Below are 12104 nucleotides of genomic sequence, written 5' to 3'. Positions count from 1 at the left end.
TCTGAGAGAGTGGGTACGGTCGAACTAAATTAGGATATCCTAGGGACTTTTTTGGAAAACGGGGGAAGTCACCCAATAATAACAAGTGTCCTTAATAACGTCCCATACTGAGCAAACAATTATTTGTATATTTAACGATTGGTGGAATACCACTTAGACTTTGACCTTACTGAGCGCTTGACCAGCATATTCAACGAGCCACAGTTCGTTCAACCGTTAGCAAATATATGATTTCATTTCGAAACATCAATTTTAAAATGACAGACTCTGACCTCCGTACGTCCCACCAGACGACATAGTTAGCCAGTGGGTAGCATCTTTTCCTGGTTTCAGTGGCATGGAATTTGAACGAACTTGGCAATTGTCTATGTAATGTTCAACACGTGGCGCTTAATTTTCAAGTTATTTAAACGACCTACATGTGGATAAACCGATGCAAGCAGCCACAGATGTGTTTTCTCAAAGTACACAAACTAGCTGACATCCTGGACTTTGCTCGCTGCGTCTACACCAACCCGCACAACCGTGTTTTTTCCGCAGCTCTATTTAACCAAACTATGACTGTGTGGCTAGTATTTTGTAGTCGAGTTTGAGCATGAGGGCGACGACAGTCTTATTTGCTGTTGCCATCCTCCTTGATGGCTCTAACGGGAAACCAAAGCACGAAGCCTTGTCGGATGAATTGATTGACTACGTGAACAGTCAGGTAAGTATTTTGCAGCACCGTGCTACCATAAACCTTTAAGGAATCCATAGTTTTCATTGGTTATGTTTACCGTCTGTTGGCAACCGGTGGTATTCCCTTCTCATTCCGGATTCGATCTTTTCATAGGGTCATCGTAATCGAGGGATAATCAGACCTAATCATGGTTGATGGACCATACTCAGGATTCAGACAATTATTCCATTAAGAGCCTGTAAGCACCTCCCAGTCAAGTTTCACAATTCGCACAACCGCCCACAACATGGAGTTTGCTTTTCTCATGAGAGAGACAGAAACCGGATCCCTAGTGTCTTACGTTTTGAGGATTGACAGTATATCAATAAGCCATTCCAAACCGATGGACCACTTTCTTATTGATTGTTGGGGCATCGCATATTGTAAAAAGGAGAAAAAATGCAAGAATTTCAAACACTATTGAATCAAACGATTTCTAAATAATGCCACTTGGTTAAGACCACAATGATATGAGGGCAGCCTACTTCATTGACTCCCGGTGAATTTTATAGAATTAGCGCTTAGCAACTCTTCTAAGGGTTAGCAAAGTCAGACATGGAGTACCGTAGATCTAACTGCCGATTGGTTTGATTTAACATGCAACTCAATCGGATGAGACACAAATCCATTGTACTATTGCGGACACATCAGAAAAAACAGTCGGGGCAGAGTTTGGAACCGTGTTATTTATGTAACGACCTCGCAACAGCTTTAGCTCCGGCACGAATGTTCAAGGACGGACAGCCTAACCCATCAAGTGTTACACCTTAGTTATACATACTCCGATACAACCGAATTTGCTTGTAAGTTTTAGAAGTCCTATCGGAAAGTAAATATTTGAATCTTATCGGTTTGAGTGTTTATCTGAAACACGGTGATGAACTGCAGCATCTAGCTTGGAAGGTTGCAACTGTTGATGCGCAGTTTGTCCGGGGCATCAACGCTGCGAAGACTTTCGTTAAACTTCAACATGTACTAGATAGTTTCCCCAAAACCGCTCTGCAGACTTCTGATGCTTCTGAAGCACATTGTCTGAGGACTTGACCGTTAACCTTTTTGTGAAATTCTTTGTTGTGGAGTCTAGAGTAGCTTTTGGAGGATTCAACAAAAGGGTGTGAAGAAAACATAGCCTGCAACTGCATATTTTCAAGGCGGTGTCTCCATCTGTCCCCTTATAGTACACTGAAACACTGATAGTATGTCGGCCCAACCTCTGGTATTCGATCAGCTTTCACACGCACTACATGGAATGGATATTTTGTTGTTAGACTGGACGAATACGTTGATGGGTTTACCTGTCACCGGTCCTCAGCCCATCCTTTGACACACCGACTCATGTACTGGATTCAACTCACCTGCCAGTCTTGTACTCATTGTTCCATGTGTAAAGTATCGCCCAACAGGATAATCAAATTAATACCTTACCAAAGTTCAAAGTTACGACTCACGTTACAGCCTTCATTGTCATGCGGCAACTCATACGTAAAGTTAAATTTATTCTTTTTTTTGTGCGGAAAGGCCTAAAATAAACCAACAATTCGCGTCTTATTCCAGAAGAGTTACCTAATAAAAGTCGTGGAACAAATCAAAATGCTTCATATTTTGCAGGTAGCATGAAATAGCAAAAACACATTATCAAGTCAGTATGCAAGAGGATATCCACTGCAACATCACTTTCTCCCTTCCGCTATTTAAATGAATCAAGTCATCGTTATTCAAAAAGGCTGAAATGCTTCTCATAGCCTTAGAGATACAATGAATATTGACACAATGACCTCAATGACAGCAAAACAATGGTTCATTGTAGCACAAAGTTGTTTACAGCTAAAATTGCTGCGAATGCTCTTCACAGTTTTCTGAATCGGACGAAAAACTCAATGCTGATGACGACTGGGCCTAAAGCTTCGTTCGGGGGCACTACGGTTCTTTCAAGACAACACCCCTTCGAACTCGGTCAAAACAAAAGCTTTCGCATTTTTGAGAGCAAAAGTATTCCGGAACTAGCATGCTTCTTTTCAGAAAGGTATTACAGAAAACCGGTAGTTATGCGTGGAGGTAGAAAGCGAAGGTATCAAGCTTTTCACTGTTCGGAAGGACTCCTCAGTGACCGAGCTGTTTCGAAAGTTGGATGTCTCCTCCACTGGAGTTCCACAAACTTTCATTGATAGTGCCTGAAAAGTGTCGTATTTCGCCAAAGAACTGCGATGAACTTATTATAGTACAGTTCTTCATCTGAAATGGTACAGTATCAGTGTTTATTTTTGTATTCGTATTTTGTTTGCTGTAAAAACTGTCAAAAAACCGCAAATTGTTTGAAATAACTGCGTTCAAAACCACAACTTACCTTTGGAAAGCCCACTGTCGGTTTTGCTCGTTTTGAGGCACACAAGCTGTACCTGGTCCTTGAATTTCACTCAGTGTGGTCTTGTCACTTCATGACTTCGAGTTAATAGTACCTGCAGACTGAACTGAAGCTGTCGTCCAAGTTGGTGTTAAAATACAGAATAAGATCGGTAGGAATTCGAGCAATCAGTCAACGAAACACCAGCACTATTGGCGAGCCGCCTAAGACTTTCCAGCATGCTTAGTGTAGAAGTGCCATACTCAGAAATATGCTGTGGTGTCTTGAATATCATTCCAGGTGGAAATGAGACGTCCCTTGTGAATCTTATTAGGGTGAAAAGCATTATAAACGAAAGGTCCAATCGAGTTAGCTAAGGTACGTTTCACTGCAAAGAGCAAGATAATGACGTCTTGTTTAACTCACTCCAACCTAAGCGGCGTTATCTAACCTCCAACTGGTTTACAGTTTGCTTTATCAAAGCTACCTTCAAAAACCTCTACTAACGTTATAGTAGACAAGCCACTTATGGAAACGGTGTGGGTAAGAATGACTGCTTATTTTTACGATGCCTAAGTTTCAGAAAAGCTCCAAACTCACTGAATCCAGCAGTCATTTTTCGAGTGAAGTCGGTCTATACTGTAAAGCCCAGAAACGCTGTGCAACTAGTTCATCCTTATTGAGAATCATCAGTATGGGCATTTCACGGGCATCCAAGCAAATTGGAGCCAACAACCTACCAATTAGTAGCTGAATGCAGCAACACTAGAATGAGCGGCAGATTTGTAATTGAAACAACTTATCATTTGGTTCTGCTTTTCGGAAAATAATCTACAATTACCAAGCCCTTAGGTAGTAAAACCGTCTCAACGAACCGTTTCGAACTAAGAAAGTATGCAATTAGAACTCCCCTTGATCTGTTTCCTCAAGCTGACGTGGTGCATACTGCATGCATTTCGATTACTTCGCTAAGAACTCCCCATAGCAGACCAACGTGATTGGATTACACGAGGATTGGTGTGGCCTACTGGTACACATTCGTATGGTATGAGGGCTGTTATTTTCGTGATTCTTTAACGTGTAACTTCGCAGCATAATGCAGAGCAGTCATTAACTGTTATATTTTGTGCATTTACTCTGCTACATGAACTCTTACGGATCATCCTTTACAGAACACTCATTGAGAAAAAAGACCACATCCCTCATTTTTCACATTCCATATTTTAGTGTGAATTATTGTAGCGCAGAAGTATTCACACGAGGGATGTCGGAGTAAAATTCCGTTTGATTGTGGATAGATCACACTTGCCTAGGAATAGTGCTCCAAGTTAAGCCCAGTGACTTTCTCTAGTTTTTATTGGATTCTCAATGATGGTATCCCTTTATGGAGGTATCTTTTTGGATCCCTTCTGAGCTGCTGTACGGCTAACTTGACCCTGTTTTTTTATATAAAAAAACTGATCCGATAGTCTCCAGAGGAAATTTGGAAAATGATGGGCCCCGATGGACATTTTGGCTCTATTACTAGTTCGAAGCCATGGAAGTAGACTTTCAAAGGCTAACATTAACTGCTTTCTTTATTGGGGGGATTAGATTGTCCTTCAATGTGCAGGATATAAGTTTCTGTTTTTCACCTTACAAATGAGCAAGAACTGTCCAGATCAAACGAAATAATCATGACTGCTTATCTGCAACGGCGTTGTGTAGTACCCTTGTTTCCGTTCCGGTGAACCTCCGTAAAGCTTGACTCGGACGTAATCCTAACGATCTGTGCCTCTGGAGGTCCATGTTATCCCACTGTGGAAAATCTGGAGTCATAGTAAGCATTTTATAACCCAACTCTTCGAAACATGTACCCTTTCTGATCCACGGCACATTAATTTTTAGGTGGGGGCTACATGGAAGGCCGCCAAGTCTGAACGCTTCAAGACTCTGGAGGAAATTCGCTCAGTCTTGGGCACGATGAGGGAGGATAGAAAATTGAAGGAATTTCGTCGGCCAACCATCAGCCACGAAGATATCACTTTGGAGCTCCCGCTTGAGTTCGACGCTCGAGAACACTGGCCGGAATGCAAAACCATTAACCAGATTCGAGATCAGTCTCGTTGTGGCTCCTGTTGGGTAAGTTAAGGGCTAGAAGAAAGCAGAAACACGCACAATCCCAGGCACATGTGTTCACTGTAGATGAGCTGACCGTTTCTGTATACAAAAGGGGGTGAAGTGGAGAAAGTTTTCATTCCGACATTGACCAATCTACCTCTCAAGAGGGGACATCACAACACCAGTGGTGCATATTGGATAAACATATGTCACGTTAGAAAGGTATAACATTACTACAGGGCTGATTAACTATTCTACCATATAAGCGGTCTTTACTTACCCAGAAGTAACTAGAATTTGTGGTCTGTAGTACACAGGGAGCAACATCCATTTGAACTTGACAGAATTGTGATGCGGAAGGCTGACAATATATCTGTATCGCGCTGGTTTGTCTTCGTCACAGCTTTACAGTCTTATTGCGTATCCAGCGCACTCACTCGAGATAAAGCCAGCATTTGATTGTACACTGGTAGGCACTCTTCCAAACACTAGGTGAACGAAATTTCGATAATGTTTTACAAAATGTATGACAAAGTCTATGGCGGCCGCATCTTTCACAAACAAACACCCATTTCAGGAAACAGTTTCTTACCTGCCACGTGTTTCTTTGAAACTCAGGCTGCAGCCGATTCCATTTTCTGCATCGCTTAGTAGGAGCATCGCTAGAGTTGTATTCGGTTACTTTTAGTGGGCCCTTTGATTAGTTTAACAGCTATATCAGAAGCACTCTAGCATCTGAAATTCGCAGACATCCGACCAGTGAAAATCGCTCAGGTTCGGCTTCCGCTAACCAGCTCGCCCGCAGACTGCTGAAACGGAATTCATTTGTTCATCTTAAGCGTTCGAGTGACACTATCTGAAAAAGCCGTGAGTATCTCCTGCGACAGCGTTAATTATGCACCATATGCACCAAAGAGTACATTATGCATCACTGGAGATGTGAACTACCAAGCCATGAAATAAAGAGGATGGACCGAACCGCAGTTATTTCAGATACAAGGACTTACTTCCCAGTCAAGGGTAGAAAAACAACAAATGAATCGAATTCTACATTTGTTTCACTCATATGCCGAACATCAGGATATGGTCATTTGTCAAACAACTAGGAATTTTCCTCGAAAATCATTATAAAACAATCCTGAGGACACCACCAGAGATTTACGCTTTAGCTGTAATCCACTGTGAGGTTTCGCCCAGCAGAGACCAATTTGCAAGAGAGCAGGAATAATTCACGCCTGTCTACTGGTTTGTAGGCCACGGTAAAGAACAGACAGTGATGTTCTTTCTTCATTGTATGGCGTTTTCCCAATGTCCGAATTTAAAAATGGTGTCACTTAATGCTGTGGAATTGACAGAACCTCATTCATTGTGATTATACTTTGTTTTGTTTTGGCTTTCGAACGTTAAGCTCATCCCATGAGCAAACAAATTTCCAAACCGTAACTTCAAAGCACCTTTGATAAAAATCGATTGATCCGGTTGTTTGGTAGATAAGCCTCGGGACTGTTCGTCATGGGAGTACTCTTGGTACAATCTGATGACAATCAGGCGCAGTTCTAGATACTATACGCAAAAAAGACGCAAAAATATGTAAAACAAAATGGACGTTCCCCATCTTTTAGTGCCTTTCGTGGGCGTAGCTGATCTATCTGGTCACAGGAAAAGCAAACACACAAATTGAGACAGCACTCAGTGGTACACATAAACTTCAGTCTCAGCATTAGGTAACCCGAAGTAAAACGTACTCGTATGGTTTAGTCAAGTCTCCTTGCAGTATCACACGTGAAATTTGTAAGTGTGCTTGTGGCACGGGTATTTTTCGCCACTCTTGTTTGAGTCTGATCGGTGAATCAGTGTTTGAATCAGTGTTTTAAGTGCGTGGGTAAGTGGACTAAGTAACGATCTTTTATCATAGTAACCCCAGTTTTACTAGCTTACATGGCAATACTATGTCCATTTACGATTTGTGTGTGAACAAGACCGAGTAACACGCAGTGTTCCATTTCTCTCCCTGATTTCAGGCCTTTGGGGCTGTCACCGCAATGAGTGACCGTGTTTGTATCCATTCAAATCAGACACTGGTAAACATGCAACTAAGCGCAACCGATCTGCTTGCCTGTTGTACCACGTGCGGATTTGGTTGCCTCGGAGGCTGGGGCGGAATGGCCTGGGACTACTGGAGGGATAATGGTATTGTGACAGGTGGAGAGTACAAAGACAGTCATACGTGCTTGCCCTACCCTTTCCCACCGTGTCACCACCACGGACCAAAAGGACCTGAATACGCACCTTGTCCGGAAAAGCTGTACTCAACCCCACAATGCGTATCCGAGTGTCAAAAAGGATATGCTATTAAATATGAAGACGACAAAATTCATGGTAAGCTTGAGTTGTGAGCACAGTTTACCTGCATATATTTCTTTTATTGCATTTACAAGCTCACATACGGTCAGCGGGGGAGGAAAGTATGGACTTCAAGCCGTAATATGCCATGCCTCAAACTTGGTGTTTCAGATAACAGACAAAAACTGGCCATCCAAGTAAACTGAATGTCCACAACGCATAGCTGAACTACATACCAATGTGTAAAAACCAACAAAACCTCCGAAATTTCATCTTTCAAATTGCAAATGTTGTTGATTCGCCTTCTTTTTCTTAGGCTCGTAAACAAATAACCCTCTAGCTGACGGATCCTCAAGCAATGAAGAATTTTCATGGTCAGTCCCACAAGGAGTATGCAAGAGTAAATTATCACACTGAATGATTTTTGTGAGATCCTTGAGGACGGAGATTCCAAGGTGAAGTAGACGTTGATGTCGTACTTTTCTGGGTAGGATCTTGGAGGCCCCGTTGGCTATGATAAACAGGTGATCAATTTTCTGTCAACCACCAAGGTTCTAATGATTGAGAAGTATAAGTGAGTCAGGTTGACCGAGTGTTCCCCAAAGGATACGCTTGAAGTCAGCTTAATGAACATTAGCCCCAACGAAAAATGACCTTGCATACCCAATCCTTGATTGGACCACACTGAGATTGTGAATGAAATGAAGGAATAAAATGTTCTCTGGGTGGGCACAGACAAGAGCAAAATTTCACAATAATACCAACATCGGGCTTAGTGAAGACATAATTGGACAGTTGAAAATTTTTTTATTTCGTTTCTTTTTTGACGGATGCAATAAAGAAAACCTTCTCGCATTCTACACCATCTTGATTCCACGAGTAAGCTTAATGTTGCGTAAATTTAGTATGTACATGTATGTGAGTGGCTGACAGTCGGATCCGATTTGGTGGCTGATGTTTGCCAAGCGGATGGGTGCCCATGTACAGTAAAAGAGGCACAGACGATTTGTGCAGAGCTAGATTTGATGAGGTGGGAAAACCCGAGGTAGACGGGAGAGAGTGTGGTTGAACCTGCAGAAATCTGTTTCAGCCACTAGCCAGTATTGATTCGGTGGCATAGGGCTAACGTCACATCCACAGACTTGGCCACAGTAATAAATCTGACTTCGTATATGCCGTTTGTGTTACCGTATTCGCTGGTCTGGCAGGTGGTTCCTTATTAGGGACCAACCAACCACATAAAAAGCGTTTTGAAAAATAATAACTTTTGGAATCGCTTTGGTCGATATAATTGCCAGGTTAAAAGAAAATTGTAAAAAGGCTAGGTTGTCGGTCAATCACAGTGATAGATGAGCAACTATATTTGATCGGTAGATGTCAAGGGATTGGTGTGAGTTGTTCCCCTTTTGAGTAATTGGATCATTCTGTGCAGTATTATGTCTACAAGCCCCTAGCTTTGAGTCTGTGAACGGGATATCACAACCCCATTATGGGCTAAAATTCACTCGAGGAACTTGGCTAGTTTGGCAGGGCATTCTACATTATTTTTATGGCGATGTTTTTATCTTTGCCATGAGTGTCAGTGGTAGTCAGTCGTTCCTTGTTGGAGGTTTCCTCAGACTAGGTATATGGCATTTGCGGTTTTTTCTGCCAGGGAACTAGTTATCCTAAAGGGAAGTCGTCGAGTTCTGAAAGAACTTTCGAGTGTGGTATTGTTCATATCCGACTAAAGTATGAATTGCAACATTTTTCACATTCAGAATATGGTTTAAAAAATTACGAACGCAGTAACGAATGCAGGGGTTAAAATGGTGTTCGTAGGAGCTTCAGCTGACTCAGTCGATTATATTATTTTGCAAATGGATGTGCTGCAAAATGACCACCTTGCATTTCAACAAAGTGAAGTGTTCCCCTCGGTATGACGCTACTTATGGGGCAAGTAAAAACACTTAAACCGCCCACTACCTGGTTAGCCTTTTGGAAGCTCATCAAGTTGGCCCAGTTCCTTAATCATGTCTTATTGCACACCTGATCGACTATCTGGAAGAGAGCATAACAGACTACTGATTCAGCTGTGTCCTTTCCTTACCTTCAATTGAAAGTTGGTGTTCGGGTATGCATATATCAAAATCCGGTTTCAGGTACGAAGAATAATAGTGACTTAGACGATAGTTTTGCCCGATAAGTCCAAAGAAAGAAACGACCAATAGTAGTCTTTTCAAGCATTATAATTACTCTACACCTTGTGATATATAAAGGAACATTTAAAGAGGTTCATCATGTTGTAACCCTAATTGTGAAGAAGAAGAAGAAGAAAGAGTGCTAATTTTGTCCATTACTGAAGCATTCCAGTGATGCGCGGAATTCGCTCTCCTTTACAGCTTCAACTTCGTACAACCTTTACCGAAGCGCCATAACAATCCAAAAGGAGATTTGGATGCGTGGTCCTGTTGAGGCGGCTATGAACGTCTATGCGGATTTCGCGAATTATGCTGGAGGGGTTTATAAACACACAACCGGGGAACTTTTGGGTGGACACGCGATCCGTCTTCTCGGTTGGGGTGTAGAAAAAGATGGGACGCCATATTGGTTGGCGGCGAATTCATGGAATCCATCTTGGGGAGAGAAAGGTTTTTTCCGGATTCTCCGTGGATCCGATCATTGTGGAATTGAATCAGATGTTTCAGCTGGTCTTCCAGTTATTTCTGAGCCCTCTTAGTGAACCACTTTACTCGTTAAACTTCTCCATATCGATTCTTTGCACAGAATTGGTGGTAAAATTATTTTTTTGTAACTGGCGTTTGATAATTCATGTTTTAAACAACATGTCTATTGGGAGAGAGTGGACGAAGGCCACCTCTGGTTTTTGGAAAAGTTTGGGAAACAGTTGATATATTTATTATTTCCCAAATTTCTCCGAAATCGATGTCTTCTCAACCGGTTCCAAGAGTTCTCCAACTGATTGGACCGCCTCCAGTTATTAGCTATCCTAATTTACCACGGTTAAATGAAAGAAACTTTAGCGCCGGTTCCGGAGTGGAAAAAGGGCTTTAAAAACGGACAATGCTGAAATCGGAAGGATCCGTTACTAATCCCGAAGGATGTGCACTTCTAAAAATGGCCAAATCCTCAGTGTGTGGGCTTTTTTCTTGAAGGCCAAAACATTGAGCCATATTTTTCCATGAGGGAAACCAATATCCACAAGGTCGCTGGAAACTCTTCAACAGCTCATGTCCGGTTTCGTCCTTCTTCACTGCGCACTGATGACGTCTTCTCCTTTGATGACGAAACCTTTGAAAGCCAGTTGCCAAGCTCGCGAACAGACTAACAGCCACCTGGTCAACAACCAATCATTTGCATATCAACTGAGTCTTCACAGGTGACTTGATTAAATCAATCGTTTATTACATTCTTAAACTGAATGTGCTGCAAAAAGGCCGCTTCATTTTTCCTTTGGTACCATATTGGCGATGTCGCAGCACATAAAGTTGAAGAATATTATAAACGAGGGATTCAGTTGAGTCTTTCCTGAAAACCCAATTACCATGGAAATGGGCATAGTTGAAGAAATTATAAACAAACGAATCAGTTGAGTCTTTCCTGAAAACCCAATTACCATGGAAATGGGCATATTTACCGAAAGGAACCATATGGTTTTTAATGGATATACAATCTCGCCAATTAGTAAGTTGTCAGGAGTCACCGCCGGAAAATAAATCCGTGATGTCATCACTGAGGACCAGTACTGTGGAAGAAAGTTTGGCGCATGTTCTGTCGCAAGTGTATTCGAGAAAGCTGCGTTAGTTTGCTGGTAACCGAAGCCGCACCACAGAGTAGAAATGCGCAAAGCGTACAGACACTTCCCCTCTTACGCTATTTATCGGTCCACTTTGATCTGGGTGATTAATTCCTCTTAGCATTTCACTTCTGCACAGTCACCAATATTATCTATAGTTTCCCTGCAACCAATGCGCTACACAAGGTAAACAAGGGTTTTCTTGAAACGGATATCCCGCACCCCATTTGTACACTAGAAAAGCCAGTGATAGATTTCATTCTTCGGTTAATTTGTACTTGCATGTTCTCTATTATATTGCGGAAGGTATTCTACGAATCTTTGCGAGAACAATGCATAAGGGTATCCAAAAAAATGAACCCGATATCATTGTCGTTCAGCAATCGCACCTTTTTGATGCTGCTCGAAGGAAGCAAGAGGAGTGGGTTACTGCCATATTGCCCAAGCCTAGACAGGGGAAGTCGGATTACTGACCTTCCGCTCAGTAAATTCGCGCTCTATCCACTGAGCCATCTCACCCCATACGGTTTAGCATGTTTTCCATGTATTAACTTTTCTCAGTCGAGTACCCAGATGCTGTTAAGCCTAGCAGCCGAAAGCACGGTGAGGACTCGATTTGGAACATGGTTACTAGTTAGCAGTGGGGTTCATCAATCAATCAGTCAGTCAGTCAGTCGGTCAGTCGATCGATCGATCAATCGATTGATCCGTCAATGAATCCTACATGCTTCTCTCCCTATATTCCACGGGTGTTTAGCTACATCTTTAAATAGACCTTAACCCTGAATGACCTGAAAACCCATGGC

The 12104-nt window shown here is 42.2% G+C and overlaps 1 protein-coding gene across 1 annotated transcript; it reads left to right on the top strand.

Moving 5' to 3' along the window:
• Positions 1-574: 574 nt before the first annotated feature.
• Positions 575-10504, top strand: T265_05693 (hypothetical protein; the record flags this gene model as incomplete). Its single annotated transcript, XM_009170762.1, has 4 exons — positions 575-706; positions 4947-5180; positions 7181-7538; positions 9884-10504. 4 exons carry the CDS (start codon positions 596-598, stop codon positions 10219-10221), a joined length of 1041 nt encoding a protein of 346 aa, XP_009169026.1.
• Between the last annotated feature and the right edge of the window lie 1600 nt (positions 10505-12104).

The sequence above is a fragment of the Opisthorchis viverrini genome (assembly GCF_000715545.1).
Source record: "Opisthorchis viverrini unplaced genomic scaffold opera_v5_108, whole genome shotgun sequence".
NCBI lineage: Eukaryota > Metazoa > Platyhelminthes > Trematoda > Opisthorchiida > Opisthorchiidae > Opisthorchis > Opisthorchis viverrini.
Note: the sequence above shows the minus strand (reverse complement) of the source record. Positions and strands in the feature narration are given on the sequence as shown.